The 19788-nt window shown below is 32.7% G+C and overlaps 2 protein-coding genes across 2 annotated transcripts; both read left to right on the top strand.

The window, feature by feature from the left end:
- On the top strand, positions 1-4167 carry LOC124366102 (hatching enzyme 1.2-like). Its single transcript, XM_046822357.1, has 4 exons — positions 1-201; positions 1100-1390; positions 2928-3040; positions 3960-4167. Exons 1-4 carry the CDS (start codon positions 15-17, stop codon positions 4125-4127), a joined length of 759 nt encoding a protein of 252 aa, XP_046678313.1. The 5' UTR covers positions 1-14; the 3' UTR covers positions 4128-4167.
- Positions 4168-8010: 3843 nt separating this feature from the next.
- Positions 8011-19589, top strand: LOC124366577 (hatching enzyme 1.2-like). The gene is made up of 4 exons (XM_046823170.1): positions 8011-8273; positions 11011-11301; positions 15599-15711; positions 19377-19589. The coding sequence occupies exons 1-4, from the start codon at positions 8084-8086 to the stop codon at positions 19542-19544; spliced, it is 762 nt and encodes a 253-aa protein (XP_046679126.1). The 5' UTR covers positions 8011-8083; the 3' UTR covers positions 19545-19589.
- Positions 19590-19788: the final 199 nt, after the last annotated feature.

Here is a 19788-nt window from a genome sequence, read left to right as displayed (position 1 = left end):
CACTCTGACTGAACATGATTACATATTATTGGGTAGTTTTGGGGATTGTTGCTCTGAGTGGTTCAGCTATGACTGAGTATGGTCAGGCTACCGGTACAAGACGCATTGAGAACAGGCAACCACGATTTAGAAATAAACGATCGATGGATAAGAGGTTCATTAATAATGCAACTGTATATTATACGATTGATAGTCGGTTCAGTAAGTATGGTATATCAGTAAATGCTTGATGAGTCAGTGAGTAGGTATATATTCATGTATATATTCATATTTGTGATATGGTCCTATAAGTAAATACAGCCTCATATCAGTGATTGTATATTCGAACCATTAAGCTTATGCTCATGTGAGTAAATATATAATGCTTATATAAACACGTATATATTATATAGAGTTATATAAAAATGTGTAGTAACAACTGGTATGTGTGAAATGGTTGTTAGTTTAATCTTAAAATAATGTAGGGCGCAATTACAATTTACACGCTTAATTTAAATGAAGAGAGATGTCCAAAATAACGATAAGGGATGAAAATTTTGTTTTACATCCTGAAAGCCCAAAAATAGTCACACTTCTTATGTCCACTCATTCCTTAATTAGTGTTGTACCTGTAGTTTATCCTGAAAAATATTTATATAATGCAATTGAAAGATCCTTTAAAAGAAGCTTAAGTATTCTTTGATTGAATGATTGCAATGACAAAGTTAATACCGTACCCAACTTTTACAATAATTGAAACAATTAATTCAATGGATTTTACTCGTGTGCAAAAAAATTCACTATAAATCCTAAATTGTTTATGAACCGTGAAGGTGTGGAAGAGAGATGCCCTAAATAGGTTAATTTTATATTACGGCCGTCATATTTAAAATGAATGAAGGACAATAACGAGTGACATACACCAACAGTAGAGAATTTTATAAAGCGTACAGTTCACACAGTCTACACAGTCTATGTTGGTATTGTAGATTATGTCTCCTTTAGGAAGACTTTAGTTTTAGTCGTTGGGTTAAGAATAACGATGTTTCATTTTGGAAACACAGTTAATAAACAACTTAGTTTGGAATAATTGGTTTAGTTATTAACGATTTTTTTTTAGGTTCTAGTCAGAAAAATTATATAATGGACAAAATTAATAGATTCAATAAGCTGAGTTGTGTGCAATGGTTGCCGAGTGTGCCTGGGAAACCATTATCGGCGAAGTTTCTTCCGAATTATAATTCAGGGTGCTTCACCTACCAACACTCTACTTACAATGCCTCCGAAATCAACCTCAGTGAGCACTGCTTCGATGATGGTTGGGTGATGCACGAGATGGGTCATGCGCTGGGTTTCCAACACGAGCAAAAAAGGAGAGATCGAAATTGTTATTTGGAAATAGATCCATCACGTAAGTATAAAAGAAATTTTATACTACATTCTGTTTCTGTATTGAAATAATTAAAAAAGATTTAAAAATGGGTTTTAAGTAAGTGGTTCAGTACATGAGAAACGAACCTTTTGGGGTATAATAATGTAATTCTACTTCTGGATACTGAGATTGGTTTTAAAGGCCCATCTCCCACATAAATGTAAGAATATTTTATAGTTCCTCTCTGGGGCAAGCAGATTCTAAATAACAAGTTTTAAGTCTCTAGGACCAAAGAGTTATCACGTATGGCACCTAAACGGTGGATGCCTTGACCTTTGAAATTTTGATCCCAAATCAACTACGATCTTCCATGGACCAAGAGGGTCCTCTGCAGTAAGTTTTAAATATTTTGGGACCTTATATAAAGATTTATACATAGGGGATCAAAAAGACGGACAGATTTATCTTTGGATTTTAGACCACAAAATCTATAGTTTTCTTCCTACGAGTTGTCGTGTGTCTCAATAATAGTAGAATTATATTTATTCAGTTCCAGTTTTTGTTTTATAGCTCACTATTCCACTTTTAAACTTTACAATATATATCAAATAAATTTAAAATAAGTCGAAATATAAATCCATATTATAGTATCTCTCTTATTCTCTCATTTACATGTATTTCCATTAACTTTAACAGCACATGTCACCAAAACTTTCCACACAGAGTAGAATCCAAAACTTAGCACTGATTATTATGAGGAAGTACTCTACAGCTGTTTTAAGAAGCTGACAAGACCTTCGTAATAGTGTGTTGCTGTCTGTGCGTTTGTGCTATAACTCTTGATGAATGGCGCTAGAGACTTGAATATTTGTAAAGAGGTTCCTCTTGTTGCAAGGAAAACACTGATTTAGGGTCAAAAAGTCAAAGGTTTTTCGATTTATGTGATTTGAACTTGATATATAGGTTTCGTTTTTTAAAGAAAAAAAAAACTGTCCTAAACTAAAAACTACTTAACTGTGTAAACTGAAAAAAACTTTTTTTGTCTTAGGGGTCAAAAAATCAAATGTTTGTCTTTCTGTGCGATAAATATTGATAGAAAAGGCTTACAGATTTGAAACTTGGTACATAAATTTCTCTTGTTCCAAAGAATATCCCTATTGCTCTTGCTATCAAAAATCAAAGGTCCGATTGCTCTTCGTATAATTTATTTTTTTGAATTGTTTGCTACGATCTGTCGGGTGCTTTAATACTCAGTTGTATCGTAAACTGGTATACTTAGTAAGACTAATGTTTTATGGGCTAATTCTTTTATTTTGGGGGATCCTTTTTAATATGTTAAATTTGCATGGGATGTTAAGAAATATTTCCGATATTTCATTGAAATTAATTGCATAATTGAATGTAATAAAACATTTATTGTAAGACATCTATACGAAATTAACCATGAGAAGTCAACTCAGTGTACATAAAATGTTTACACATGACCAAGAATTTAAATATTTATCACAATTTTAATTATGGCAGGTTAAATTTATTAACTTTCGTTTAAGATCTAATATTTACCTTATGTTGGCAGTTGCAAAGACCGGAGACTACGAAATAAGTCCATATATTGACAGATCATTTCCCTACGACTGGACAAGTTACATGCATTATCGGAAAGGTACCGATTTTAAGCTTCGTAGAGAGGTAAGTGAAGTGATAAGGTACTGTAATTATCATTAGCTGTACATATTACGTATTTATTTAATTAAAGGTGCTTAAAGTTAATAACCTTTAAAATAATGTGAGAAGCTTCTCCTTTTGAATGCACAAGAAAATTAATTTTAAATATTATCATAAGTGGTTTATTATTCGTTTTAATGTGTTTTTATATCGTATATTGAGTGAAATATAAATCGCAAATAAAACATTTCATCGCATATTGTTGTTACAGTTTGACTGCTCTCAATAGTTTACATAAAATCGCGTGTCTCAGTAGAATATAGCTATATACCAGGAGAAGCATTAAAAATATCGTTCTATGTTTCTCTTACTTAAGGTTTAAGAGCGTGTTGTACAGGATAATGGAGAAAATAGTAAGAAAAACAAATAAATAATATGAAGTACGTTATTTTTATTTATTTTTATCGTTTGTGTTTTAATTTGCGAGTATTCGTTACTATGTGACGTATAACATGACGTAATGGTTGTTACAGTACTTTGGCTACAACTGTAAAATCACACTAAAAACTGTACCTAAGCATAGAACAAATCTGTTCGACTATACGAAAAATAGAAATTGTTTTTACTGACACAATTAAAATTACAGTAATGTATAAGTACAGTAGTTACAGTCGGTGGGGCCTTTTGCATAAGTGCACGATGAAAATATATTAGAAGTTTTGATAATTACAAAAAAAATGGGCAGACAATGGAAATGTAAAATTGGTTGTATCTTTACCCTGAATGCTAGCTTTAAACATTTGGAAAGCAGCCTCCAAGGTGAGGGTCTTACTTCAGAATAAGATTACTAAATCTTCAGATGGTGGTTTGATAAATAATTAAGAGGAAGTTAGCTTTTAATCAACCTGTATTTTTGTAGTAGTAGTAATTGATAATGTTTCAGTTTTATGATCACCAGCAAGATCAACTTGGGCAATACGAACAACTCAGCAAAATGGACGTTATAAAACTGAAATACTACTACTGTGGAGGCCCACATTATTGTACTACATATCCTGATGAATGTAAGAGACGAAAGGATTTTGTAGAAAAAAATTACTGTTCCTTTTAACCAGTTCAATGTTCCCATAATAAAGGAAACTATATTACCAGTGGGGTTGTAATGTCTTATTATTCATAATTAGACCAGAATATGCCCCTATTGCACAGTTCAACATTATTCCTTCCCTTGATAAACATATACTTTCAAAAAAAGCGAAAGTATCCCAAATTTTGTAATTTATCAAAATATGTCTTGAATGATGATGAAGTCGATGTGATATGAAAAGGACTTAATTTAGCTCCCACGCCAATATTTTGTCATATGAAACTAGTTTCGGATACATTGGAATTTGCTAATAAAGTTAGGACAAAACACTATTATTTTCAAGCAATCCTTCCAAATTGCCATGCATTGATAACAGAATTATTAATGAGTCACTAATTAAGTTTAAATCTAAATCTAGTTGGGATACACCGAATCTAAGTTCGGATCATCCTCTTCAACAATTTCTTAATATTTCCATGTCTTATATAGCTGTTCCGAATTTTCCTGAATTTCTTTCGAAACCACTAATATTAATGACAAAGAAATAAAAGCCATAAAATCTAATAAAAAACAAAAACCTAATTATTGTTCCCACAGATAAAGGAAATACTACGGTAATAATGAATACAGTCGATTATGTGCCAGAAATAAACAAACTGTTAAGTAATGAAGATACATATAAAAAACTGGACAAAAACTTAACAGATCAGTTCTATTCCAACATTCCAAAAGTTCAATAGCTTTAATGATACCACAACATCCAAGTACACCAGTCTTTTATATTCTTCCCAAATTGCACCAGAAAATTATTAGGGCGTCCAATAGTATCTTCTTGTTCATCACCTTAAGAAAGGATTTCTGCATATGTGGATCACCAGCTACAGGTCTTTGTCCAAAATCTATCATCATTCATACGAAATTTGGATGACTTTTTAGTTAAACTTAAAGATATACCCCAACCTCTTCCTAACGATGCAATATTGGTCACTGTTGATGTCACTTCTTTATACAAACATTTAGAACACGATGAAGGAATTGAAGCTGTAACATACTATCTTAATCAAAGACAAGTTTACACAAAACCTAGTACTTCATTTATTTCAAAATTAATTCATTTTGTGCTTATAATGAATTGCTTCCGTTTTCAAGATACATTTTATTTACAACAAAAAGGCACAGCCATTGGAACTCGTATGGCTTCGTCATATGCCAATCTTTTCATGGGAAAACTAAAAACAGATTTTCTCAACAGTCAAAATTACAAGCCTATATTTTGAAAACGTTTTATTGATGACATGTTTTTATTTGGACACATGGGAAGCATAATTTAATAAACTTTTTAAAAAATTTAAACCATTTTAGCAAATTTAAACTGATATTTGAAACGTCTTCAACATCAGTCAAATTTTTAGATATGGAAGTATTTAATGAAAATGACCATTTATAAAACAAAATAAACGTAAAACAAACGAATAATATGGATTATGTAAACTACGACAGCTGTCATCAAGTCCACATCAAGAGGAATATAACAAAAAGTTTAGCTTGCAGAGCTCAAAAATTGTGTAGTAACACAACTGACTTGGAAAAATACATTGAGGATACAATGAATGCATTCTTAAGAAGAGGTTATCCAAGAAAATTACTCAAAGATAAACTTAATGTAAAGAAGAACACTCTATATTCTAAATTTGAAATCAGTGATCCAAAATTAATAGTTCAATACCATCCAGGGCTTCAAAAAATTAACAATTTTCTTAAAATAGCACTTAATACCTTACAAAATTATAGTTCAACTAATAATTTATATTTAATATTTCAAATATAAATTATTGTTTTAAAAATTTAATATTTTTTAAACGACTCCTAGAGTAATCTTTAAAAGGCCTCCTATTCTTAAAGATTTATTGGTCAAACCTAAATTACCAATGACAAACAACAATGAAAAAGCAATACAAAAACAACAAGGATCACATCCGTGTCATAGACCAAGACGTTTGATTTGTAATATGTTACCAAACTCTTCAAAACTCACTAGTAGCAAAACAAGCAAGGGATATCCTATCTTTGGCAACTTGTCTTGTGAATAAAAATGTAATTTACCAAATTTAATGTAAAACATGTCCAGCAGATTATATTGGCTCAGCAACAAATACCTTGAGGACAAGAATGACAGGACACCGATTCTATTATAAACACCAAGATTTAAAGAAAACTGTCGTCATTCATGGTCTAAATCACAATGAAACTTTTGAAAATACATATTCAGTCAAACCTATTCGGCAAGTACATACAAATTCAAACCCAATTTACCTCAGAACATTAGAACAAGCAGACCAATTGGTCTAAGGGATGCATGTGCGTCGCGAACGGAGCCCTTGGGATTTGGGCGCCCCCCAAGCGCCCTGGTCATGCGGGGTTTTGACTGGGCGGACTTTTTACTTCCTCCGTACTCGTGGGACCTTTATGGAGTCTGAAATTACAAAAAAAAAAAAAAAAACAAAAAACAAACCTCAACTTGATCTAGAATGTTTGCAACAGGCTGTTGCATCCGGCAACCGGGCTTTCGATGACTCTGCTTGTTCATCATGCACAACTACCATCAACGAAAATTTATCAGTTGGTGGTGCAGATGCGATGCACATGATCCAAAAGCAAAAATGTCTTATTTGTAAGTGTATAATCTAAAAATAACATAAAATACAGGGTGTTCCATAACAGATTTTAAAGTTGGCCGCCATATTGATAAATGGTGGCCATCTTAAACAATGTAAAAGTGTATTCTTGAGTAAAACTTAAAATTGAGCAAGTTCCAAATTTAAAGTGTGGTGCTAAGTCGTATAATTAAAAAGTTAGGTATTGGATGACTTTAAAAAACTTACCCGGTATATATATATATATATATATATACATGGGCCCACCCAAAATTAAATTCCTGTAGCCACCCCTGATGTTGAAATTTTCTCATTAAGCTTTTCTGGTCACATAATTCATAGATATTTGTAAATTGACATGAAATAGTCGTTTAAATTTGTTTAATGGTTTGCTGGAAATAACCTTGTAAAGAGGATAAAATTTTAACATTAATGGTGTTTTCAGTAGGTGTTTCTGTGTTATTAATAGTTTCTTTTATTTCATTAATCATTTCAGATCTAGTTTTACCGTTAGTTTGAATGGATAATATATCCGCAATTGTATGAATTTTTAAATAGTTCCAGATTTGTATTATTTTCCTTCAAAAGTTTCTTTAATTCCCTTAATTTTTCTATATTATACATCTTTTCCTGATCGACAGTTTCATTTTCTTTTGCCCATTTCCGTAAACAATTCAGTTAATTGTCGTAAATTTGTTAGATTTTTCATTAAAACAGCTGACGAAATTAAAAGCCAACAATGAACAGTGAAACGGCTATTTTTTCTTTCAGATTTAGTGTGTGATTTATCAGATTCATTTATTGTACATTGAACAGGATTTTACGTTGATTTTCGGTTTGCCTCCAAAAATGAGCCAGGAACCCCAACATATTATATATATATATATAATACACAAATATATATGTGTGTGTTATATTATGCTTTTATAATATGCTTCGTCTTATGCTAGTGAAATTCAACCCTAAAATTAGGTGTCCATTTTGTAATTCTTTTCCGATTCTAGTCATAAACCACATCGCAATTATATTGTACTCCAAATCATCAAATGAGTTACTTAAAAAGATTCTTAATGTAGCTTAATTTTTTAAATCTGCTGCATTAAACATTTCATCTTTTGGAGTCACTTCATTGATGAAATGCTGGTTCAGACGAACTCGTGCATATAATACAATAGAAATTTATCAAAACTTTATCGAAGCTGCGTTTATTATCTATGGCTAATAAATTTTATTAAGTACGACAAACCACCCATACAGAAGGAGGCAAAATCAAACTTTAATCATATAACGATCAATTCTACTCTGAGGTTTCCACGCTGACTGAACATGATTACACATTATTGGGTTTTTGTTTTGGGGATTGTTGCTCTGACCGGTTCAGCTATGACTGAGTATGGTCAGGCTACCGGTTCAAGACGCATTGAGAACAAGCAACCACGATTTAGAAATAAACGATCTATGGATTTTAGATACATGAACAATGCAACTGTATATTATACGATTGATAGTCGGTTCAGTAAGTATATGTTATATCAGTAAATGCTTGATGAATCAGTAAGTACATATTCATGTATATATTCATATTAGTGATATGCTCGTATAATAAACACATCCTAACTCTTCCTGTTCTGCTTATTTATTAATAACATCGGTAGTTTGTTGGAGAGCTCATATTTGGTCTTCGTGGATGATGTCAAGGATATTTGGAGAAATCTCTTCTACTGATCAGCAAATCGAGCGTCAAAGGGACCTGGAGAGTATCCAGGACCGGTGTCGAGCTAATGCCATGGATTTAAAGGTAGACAAATGTATGGTCATTTCCTATGCAAGAACAAGACACCTTCGCCAGTTTGATTATATGTTATTCTTCGAAGGGTCGCTATTGCTCATGACCTTGGTATTATTTTGACTTCTACCCTCGACTTCAGTGAGCACATCATTACCATTGCAAGCAAATCTGCAAGAATACTCACATCTCACATTAGGATGTTGATATAATTAGTTTTTATAGCTTTTTTAGTTATTTATTTAACAACAGTTTTTTCTTTTTTTTATGCATTGTTTTTGTTTTGTTAAGCAGTATTAATTATTAGATACTTTTTCACAGTTGCCCTTTATATTAGTTACATTGACACGTCATAGTTTATCTCTTGTCATGCATTGATCTTGGTGTCATTATTTCTTGTTGAGTCTTTTATTTTATTATCACAGTTAACTTATTTGTCAAAACTGTTACCTACGTAATAGTTCATTTGTTGTTTTGCATCGTTCTTGTTAAGCATCTTTCTTTGTTATTGTTATACATTTATCTATTTATTGTTACACATTACTTGTTATCTATTTATACTTTCTTGTCATGCATCCTACAATTCATATCTATTTGTTTCATATTATGTATGTATTGTTTTGTTTACTGGTTGCATATTCTGTTTTTGTTTTAGTCTACTAATTAGTTTCTTTGGTCACTTGTTATGCATGTACAATTGAAACTTACTTGTTGAAATGGTGCTGCCGTTGAAGTAATAAAAATAAATACTTGGGCTCATCAGTCGCACCTGTCGGCAGAACTTCTCCATAAAATCATTTAAAGCTCCTTATGTTGCACTTGTACGGCCTATCTTGAAGTTCTCTACGGTGGTCTGGTCAGAGGCGGTTCCTCAGGATGGTCAGAATCAAACTTGAATTCCGATACAGGGATTGCATGATGTGCAAGAAATTCAACGCAGTCTTCAACTACCCACCCTTGCATCCCGAAGAATATTGATGGACATGGTATTCTTGCAAAAATTTTTGGATGGTCTCATCGACTGTCCAGAGGTTCTTCGCCAGGTTAATCTTCATGTTCCTCGTGGGTCCAGACACTGTCAGCTTTTCTGCAAGCATCACCATCCTAACAATTACCACTACCACAGTACTATACCTAGACTAATGAGAACTGGTAATGCCGTATGTCCTGAAGTAGATTTTTTCGGTTCCTCTCTTGCTGCCTTCAAAAACAGATTAGCTACTGTAGTTATGATTGAGTAGTTTGTTGTCCTCTGAATCTTGGTTCATATAAATATATTATGTTGTTATTAGTATGTATATTTTTATGTTATTATTATTCTAGTAAATATTATAGACCTAGTTATTGTTTTCAAAATTCTATAATTTGTTACTGTTAAGTTGTCTACCATGTTAGTTTATTGTTTGTTATTGTATTATCTAATTTTTAAATTTAATTTATTGTTATTATGAAAGTGCTTGTTATTAAAATTGCCTTATGTCAATGATTTTACAGTACATAGTATTATTTTGCTATATTTGAAATTATTTGATATATTGTAGTATTAGTATTTGTTGTTATATCATTGTATCAGCATGTTAATCAGCCATTCTCTATTATTAATTAAATCCTAAAAAAGGTGTATTACCGTGTACAAATAAGTAAATACATAAATCCTCATATCAGCGAGTAATGAGTATATATTCAAACCATTAAGCTTATGCTCATATGAGTAAATATATAATGCTTATACCAACACGTATATATTATACAGATTTATATAAAAATGTGTTCTAAAATTTTGCATGTGTAAAATGTTGATAGTTTACTCTGAAAATAATATAGGGCTGTACATAATTGCAATTTTAACGCTCCATTTAAATGGAGACACATGTTGAAAATTACGAGAAGGGCTGAAAAATTTGTTTTTAGTCCTGAAAGCCTAAAATTAGTCACACTTTATATGTCGACTCATTCTTTAATTACTGTTGTACCTGTAGTTTATCCTGAAAAACATTTATATATTGCAATTGAAAGATCCTTTAAAAGAAGCTTAAGTATTCTTTGATTGAATGATTGCAATGAAAAAGTTAATACCCAACTTTTTCAATAGTTGAAACAATTAATTAATTGGATTTGACTCGGGTGTAAAGAAACTCACTATAATTCCGAAATTGGTTATGAACCGTGAAGGTGTGGAAGAGAGATGCCCTAAATAGGTTAATTTTATATTATGGCTCGTCATATTTAAAGTGAATGAAGGATAATATAGAGTGACATACACCAACAGTAGAGGGTTTTATAAAGCGTACAGTTCACACAGGCCCGTCTATGTTGCTATTGTAGATTATGTCTCTATGGGAAGACTTTATTTTTAGTCGTTGGGTTATGAATGAAGATGTTTCTTTTTGGAAACACAGTTAATAAACAACTTAGAGTTTGGAATAATTGGTTTATTGTTTTAGTTATTAAAGTTTTCTTTTTTTAGGCTCTAGTCAGAAAAATTATATTTTGGACAAAATTAATAGATTCAATAAGCTGAGTTGCGTGCAATGGTTGCCGAGTGTGCCTGGGAAACCATTATCGGCCAAGTTTCTTCCGAATTACAAATCAGAGTGCTTCACCTCCCAGCACTCTTCTTTCAACGCCTCCGAAGTCAACCTCAGTGAGCGCTGCTTCGATGAAGGTTGGGTGATGCATGAGATGGGTCATGTGATGGGTTTTGAACATGAACAAAAAAGGGAAGATCGAAATTGTTACTTGGAAATAGATCCATCTCGTAAGTATAAACAAAATTTAATCCTGAACTCTGTTTCTGTATTTTAAACACTAAAAAATATTATAAATGGGTTACACCGAAGTAGTTCAGTACATGAGAAACGAACATTTTGATGTATAATAATTTAATTTTACTTCTGGATTCTGAGATTGGTTTTAAAGGCCCATCTCCCACATAACTGTAAGAATATTTTGCAGTTCCTCTCTGGAGCAAGTAGATCCTACGTACCAAGTTTTAAGTCTCTAGGACCTTTTCATCAAGAGATCGCGTAGGCCACCTAAACGATGGATGCCTTGACCTTTGAAATTTTGATCCCAAATCAACTCAGATCTTCCATGGACCAAGAGGAGCCTCTGCAGTAGGTTTTAAGTCTCTAGGGACTTTATATCAAGATGTATTACAAAGGAGATCAAAAGGACCGACAGACTTATCTTTGCATTTAAGACCATAAAATCTATAGTTTTCTTCCTATGAATTGTCGAGTGTCTCAATAATTGTTGATTTTTTTTATTCAGGCCCAGGTTGGATTTTAAAGCACACTATTCCAATTTTAAACTCTGCAGTATATTTTATCAAATAAAATTAAAATACGTTGACATATGAATCCAGATCTCGGAAGGAAACAGGATTTTCCGGACATTTGTTATCGTTCAGTGAAACAAAAAATCAGTAACACTACGTTTCGCGATTTGCAATCTGATCTCTTCTTTAGGTAAATAGCTAACTTAACAAATAATTATAAACTAGGTTAAAATAAACAATATCATACCAGAGCGTTGTGACACGCATAAGTCAGGAATCACAACCATCATTTGTGTGTCGACTTCACTAACTCTAAAACATGCGCTTAATACAAAACTAAACACAACACTTATTGTTAACACAGAACTACAGAATACAGGCCGTATACGTCTGCATTCGTTGATCAAACACCTACAAAGTACCAGAGGCCAATGGCAGGCAGAAACAAAATGGCGGCAATAAAAAAGGAAGGGGAACAGAAATGGGCCCTTTTTTAAATTATTGGTTCATGCTAGATGAACGTTTTAAACTATACTGTGAGTCTGCATTGGTTTATTACAAATATCTAATATGTTTGATACTTTTGGTTTTCTTTTTAGTTATTTTTTAGAATTGGCAACCAAAGCTGCCTAATCTCGACTGATGATTTTTGTGATTGGTGGTCTGCCAATTTAATGTCTGTTGCCTATATTAATTTCCTTTTAAAGAAATGTGGTTCCCGATGTATTATGTTGGTTTCATCCCAATTCATATGATGGTCTTCGGACCAATGGTGTGCAATTTTTGACTTCTCTGTGAGACCCTTTCTTGTGTTTTCTTTGTGTTTTTTTTATGCTTAATTTTAATGGTCTTTTGGTCTCTTATTTATTCGCTATTCCAACTACATTTTATACTGTAAACTCAGTTTTTGGAATCCTGTGTGCCATTTAATGGTTTTTGCTTTTAGAAAACTTTGTCTAAAAGTATTACGTGTTTTAATCGCGGTTCTAATGTTGTACTATCTACTTACTCTTCTAATTTTCTTCGATAATCCCGGCACATAAGGGATTGACATAAACGCAAATTTATCACTATTATGTTTTTCTGACTCTGAAATGATTCTTTTGGTTCGTTTGCACTTATTTATTATTAATTGAGGGTATCTATTGCGTCTAAGATCCGGTTCAACTTCCTTAAATTCCTCTTTTAGTCCATCTTTACCTGAGCATAAGCTCTTTGTTCTATCAAATAATAAGTAGGACACTCCTTCTTTGAAATATTTTTGACGTTTTAATTGATAATTTATATGCTATCCTGTGTGTGTTTTCTTGCGAAAAATAGTTGTCTTAAGGACATACCTATCTTTTAATACACACGCATCCAAAAAAGGAAGCTTGTTTTTGACTTTCACTTCCATTGTGAGGCGGATGGAAGGAGAAATACTGTTAATATGATTCAAAACTTATTCAATCCAGTGTCTTCTTAACAAAGGAAAAATAACATAGGTATCATCCACATACCTCTGCCAAATCTTCGGTTTGAACCGAGCTGAGGCCCAAGCATTTTGCTCAAATTGCTCCATAAAGATATTGGAGAAAATAGGAAACAGTGGAGACCCTCTAACTCAAAATAATTGCATTGAGTGCATAGTTCTAACAGTTCCATAATTACTGGCACGGGAAGTTTAGTTCTTTCGTTTAATGTTTGGTCTTATTTGAGACGTTATTCAATGATTCCGAGAGTTTCTAGAACTGGTGCTTTTGTAAATAGACTTTCAACGTCAAAACTTACTAGTTTGCCAGTTTCAGTCAACTTCAGGGATTTTGACCTCTCTACAAAATCCCTGGAATTTTATTATAAAAGAGTAAGTTTTTCCCACCAATGGCGTTAAAATGTCCAAGAGGACTTTAGACAATGCCCTGCAAGGTGAATCACTAATGATAGGCAGGAGAAGGATGGTAGGTTTCGTGGATTATGGGAAGGCCATACATATGGGGGATTTTGGAATGGTGAATAGTTAATTTAGATATAAATTTATCTGAAAAATGTGCTTTGTGTTTTCGTAAGCTACTTTAATTCAAATTAATCAGTCGGGTCTTTATTTAAATCTGTATATATTAAACTTCCCGCAATCTTTTCTTTATACGCTACTGAGTCAAGTACAACAGTAGCGATTCCTTTATCGGCTGGTAGGATTTTGACCGTGTCGTCTTTCCCAAGATCGACATGGCCTATTTCTCCTCTCATGTCAAATTGGGCTTTGTGGGAGGAATTCTCTGAGCAAAACACTGGCCTCACAACGAAACCGGTCACCCTGTACCTCAGCTAACTGTGAAACAGCCGACTCGATTCCAGTTACGAAATCTAGTGCCTTTACCGATTTTTGTGCCACAGCAAAAGTTTAAACCTTAGATAAAACTGATATTTCCGCTTCATTGATGATTTTTGAAGAGAGGTTGTTTACATTTTTATTATTTGCATCCGTATTCACCTTGCCGTCTTTAGGCAAATCAAATTGTTCGGGCCTAATTTTTAAAGTTGTATGATTTTCTTTTACTTGTCTGTTTCATAAACCTTTTTACTTCTATTTTGGATGCTTTCAAGAATGTTGTTGAATTCTATACCGATAAGGGTTTTTAATTCAGTGTTTTTACATTCAGTATTATTATAGAGGACTGAGGCATATTATTTTCACGATGATGAAATGCAATCTGTCTTTATGTAATGATGTCCAAGTAGAAGACAAAATTTACAGGCTTAACTACTATGAGAAGGAGTTTTTAGAGTTAACCCTATAGGTTTTCAACATTAAATTTATGCATAAAGTTGTATTTTAACCTAGTTTGTAATTATGTGTAACGGTAGTTATTTACCTGAAGAAGAGGTCAGATTGCAGATCTCGAAACGTAGTGTTACTGATTGTATGTTTCGCTGAACGATGGAAAACGTCCGGAATAATCCTGTTTCATCAAAATCATCAAAAATAAACTTCGAACAAAGAGTGGTATCTCTCTTAATCTCTCATTTAAATGTATTTAAACAACTTTAACAACACATGGTCACCCAAAAATCTTCACACATGGTAGATTCCTAAACTTAGAATGGCGCTAGAGTCTTGAATATTTGTAAAGAGGTTCCTCTTGTTGCAAGGAAAACACTGATTTAGGATCACAAGGTCAAAGGTTTTAGAATCTGTGTGCTTAAAACTTGATATATAGGTTTAGCTTTTTTAAGAAAAATTGTACTGTCTTAGGGGTCAAAATATCATAGGTTTGTCTGTCTGTGCCTTACAGATTTGAGACTTCTTACATAAATTCTTCTTGTTTTGAAGAATATCCCTATTGCTCTTGCTATTAAAAATCAAAGGTTAATTAGTCCCTCGATGCATTAACCGAAATGTTTTTGCTACGATCTGTCGGGTGCGTCATATCAGTTGTATCGTTTTTATTTACAAATTCATAATTTATATTATTAGTTCGATAAACTGGTATACTTAGTAAGACTAGTGTTTTATGGGCTAATTTTTTAATTTTTGGGGGGATGCTTATTAATATGTTAAATTTGCATGAGACGTTAAGAAATTTTTCCGATATTTCATTGAAATTAATTGCATAACTGAATGTAATAAAACATTTATCCTAAGACATTTATACGAAATTAACATAAGAAGTTAACTCAGTGTACATGAAATGTTTGCAAATATCCAGGAATTTAAATATTTATCACAGTTTTAATTATGTCACGTTAAATTTATTAACTTTCGTTAAAGTTCTTATGTTTTACCTTATGTTGGCAGTTGCAATGGATATAGCCTATTTAAAAAGTCCATTTATTGACACATCATTTCCCTACGACTGGACAAGTTATATGCATTATCGGAAAGGTACCGATTTTAAGCTTCGTAGAGAGGTAAGTGAAGTGATAAGGTACTGTAATTATCATTAGCTATGTATTTATTTAATTAAAGGTGCTTTAAGTTAATAACCGTTAAATTATTGTGAGAAGCTTCTCCTTTTGAATGCATAAGAAAATTAACTTTAAATATTATCATAAGTGGTTTATTATTCGTTTTAATGTGTTTTTATATCGTATATTGAGTGAAATATAAATCGCAAATAAAACATTTCATCGCATATTGTTGTTACAGTTTGACGCAATAGTTTACATAAAATCGCGTGTCTCAGTAGAATATAGCTATATACCAGGAGAAACATTAAAAATATCGTTCTATGATTCTCTTACTTAAGGTTCAAGAGCGTGTTGTACAGGGTAATAGAGAAAATATTAAGAAAAACAAATAAATAATATAAAGTACGTTATTTTTATTTATTTATTTATTTTTATCGTTCGTATTTTAATTTGCGTGTATTCGTTATATATATATATACAGGGGTGCTGAAAAGTCCCGGGACGGTCTAATAACTTTTGAACTAATTACAATATAAGAACCAAAATTTACATCAAGCTTTTGCTCATATAAAACTATTATTTTATGTATTTCACCATGATATCCTGCTTATGGGGGACGTCCCGCTAGAGGTTGGTGAAAATCCTTAAATAGAAGCATAGGTCGAGTCGTACATCAAATTAAAGCTCTTTTAATTATAAACATTTTGGCGAAAATCTGACGTAAAACAGTTGACGCATTACAAAATTGCGGACACTCAAAGATTATAAAATACAGAATTTTTCAAATGCAAACATTCTGGTTGTTAGAGAAAACTGAGACACTTAATCTTTTATTTTACTTCTTTTACTTCAAATCACTTACCAAAACAGTTATAACAAATGTTCAAAGTGTTTGCCTTCAGTTTGCTGACAATATCCCAATCGATTGTAGAACGCTGATATCGCATTGTTTAAAGCTTGGACAGGAACACCCTGAGCTTCTCTTACAATACGGTTTCTCAACTCATCCAAATTTTGAGGTTTTGTTTTTAAAACACTTTTTCTTTGAGGTAGCCCCAAAAGAAGTAGTCTAAAGTGGACAAATCTGGAGAACGGGCAGGCCATTCTATTGTTCCCCTTCTACCAATCCACTTATGTGGAAATGCATTGTCTAAAAATGTCTTACATGTACGCCCTAATGTGGAGGGGCTCCATCTTGCTGAAACCAGATATTTTCAGAATTATCACCGGAAAATACGTTGAATTTCAGGAAGTATCTGGTTTTGGAGTAATGCTAAATACACTGCAGAGTTTAAATTTTCCTCTACAAAGAATGGCCCTACCACATGCCGCCCCACAATACCGGCCCAAACATTTAACTTTTCTGGATGCTGAGTATGTGTTTGTATCATCCAATGTGGGTTTGTATCGCTCCAATAGCGGCAGTTGTGGCGGTTTACTGTTCCATTCAAGCAAAATGTTGACTCATCAGTAAATACAATGTTTGCTAAAAATCCCAAGTTTTCATTGATTTTATTCATCATAACAAGCAAAACTCGATTCTACGATCAAAGTCGTCTTCGCTTAGTTCCTGCACCAATTTAGCTTTATATCCTTTGTAACTATTAGTTTTTAAAATATCTGAGACTGAATATCGACTAATTCCTTGTTGTTGTGCTATTGAGACAATCGATTCATGTGGGTTCTCAACAAAACACTGTAAAACGTCTAAAGCTTTGTCCTCATTGGTCGCGGTCTTGGGCCTTCCGGATCTAGGGAGATCTGCAATGTTTCCTGTCTGTTCAAACCGCTGTATTGTCCTTCCCACAGTAGATTTTGAAATTGGAGGTCTATTGGGAAAAGTATCATTAATCAGATGCCTTACCTCATCACATGATCTAATATGGTCACCAAACCCGCGCATCATTAATAAAGTTATTCTTTCTCCCTCGGAAAGCGCCATAGCAAAATAAACTAGCACTACTGAAACTACTTGCAAAATTAGGGCTTGAAGACTTCTAAGTGACTGAGTTGATAAAACAACTGTATCTGTCAGCTGGCAATTTCATTATTGTCTTTTTGGTCTTGTTTGCTCCAGCTGATTACCTTCCAGATAAGGAAGGTAATAACCTTACCTGCTGATAAGGAATTTCCAGATAAACAATGCGATATCAGCGTTCTACAATCGATTGGGACATTGTCACCAAACTGAAGGCAAACACTTTGAACATTTGTTATAACTGTTTTGGTAAGTGATTTGAAGTAAAAGAAGTAAAATAAAAGATTAAGTGTCTCAGTTTTCTCTAACAACCAGAATGTTTGCATTTGAAAAATTCAGTATTTTATAATCTGTGAGTGTCCGCCATTTTGTAATGCGTCAACTGTTTTACGTCAGATGATCGCCAAAATGTTTCTAATTAAAAGAGCTTTTATTTGGTGTATGACTCGATCTATGCTTCTATTTAAGAATTTTCACCAACCCCTAGCGGGACGTCTCCCATATGCAGGATATCATGGTGAAATACATAAAATAATAGTTTTATATGAGCAAAAGCTTGATGTAAATTTTGGTTCTTATATTGTAATTAGTATATATATAGATATATATATATATATATATATATATTCACACACACACACACACACACACACACACACACACACACACACACACACACACACACACACACACACACACACACACACACACACACACACACACACACACACACACACACACACACACACACACACACACACACACACACACGCACGCACGCACAAGTATATATGTATGTAATCAATCTTAATCACCATTTTCAGGCTCATAAACGTGTTAATATCTCACTTAAACACGCAGCATGGGATATTATTATAAAGCTAAAAAAAAACACACGAACCTTTTAACATCAAGGGTCTACTTTGTGAAAAGCAAGCCTACATTTAAGTTTACCCTCTCACTACTAAAAAGCGGGATTTTTCTGAAGAAGCTATCAATAAAAAATATTTATAATATAAACGTTATCCTTCTTATAGATTAGTCAACGGGCACTGAAATAGTCTTCTTATAATATGCATTTTAAACATTAAATTTCCTACGACTCAAATGAAACTTTAAATGATGAAATATAAACAAAAATTATTCAATGAATTAAAATAAATTTAAAACTGTTCATAATTTACAAGAAATGGAAATGAATATTAGTAAGGGACATTTCCTATTATTGAAAAGCTACATAACACATAATTTATGGTCTAAACAATTGAGAACACTATAAAGAAAGTTTTAAAGTTGGCAATAAAAACTTTACCTAGGCATAGAACAAATTTGTCCACTATTCAAAAAATAGAAATTGTTTTTACTGACACAACTCAAATTACCGTAATGATATAAGTACAGTAGTTACAGTCGGTGGGAACTTATATATAAGTGTACGATGAAAATCTATTAGACGTTTAGATAATTTCCCAAAAATGGACAGAAAACGGCATTTAAAACAAACTTACGGTAGGAGTTTTACCTCAATGCTAGCCTTTAACATTTCCAAAGCAGCTTCCAAGGTGAAGGTCTTGTTTCAGAATAAGATTACTAAACCTCCAGATAATTTATTTATAAAATAATTAAGAGGAAGTTAGATTTTAATCACCCTTTATTTTTGTAGTAGTAGTACTTGATAATGTTTCAGTTTTATGATCACCAGCAAGATCAACTTGGGCAATACGAACAACTCAGCAAAATGGACGTTATAAAACTGAAACACTACTACTGTGGAGGCCCACATTATTGTACTACATATCCTGATGAGTGTAGGAAACAAAAGGATTTTGTAGAAACCAGTAACTGTTTTTATTAACGAGTAAAATGTTCCGATAATAAAGGAAACTATATTACCAGTAAATTTGAATGTCTTATTATTCACAATTAGATCAGAGAATTTCTCTATTGCAAATTATAATTTATTCAGTATTGTGCTTCCTATATATATATATACTCGCCTTCGGCTCGATGGCCCCTAATGGGAGTTATTTTTAAATTCGGGAATAAGTGGAATTCGGGTACAGTTTAAGTGCAAGCATTAGATTAGGGATCTGGGAGTT

The sequence above is a fragment of the Homalodisca vitripennis genome, chromosome 7 (assembly GCF_021130785.1).
Source record: "Homalodisca vitripennis isolate AUS2020 chromosome 7, UT_GWSS_2.1, whole genome shotgun sequence".
Classification (NCBI taxonomy): domain Eukaryota; kingdom Metazoa; phylum Arthropoda; class Insecta; order Hemiptera; family Cicadellidae; genus Homalodisca; species Homalodisca vitripennis.
The sequence above is the reverse complement of the archived record's forward strand: the minus strand, read 5'-3'. Positions and strand labels throughout refer to the sequence as shown.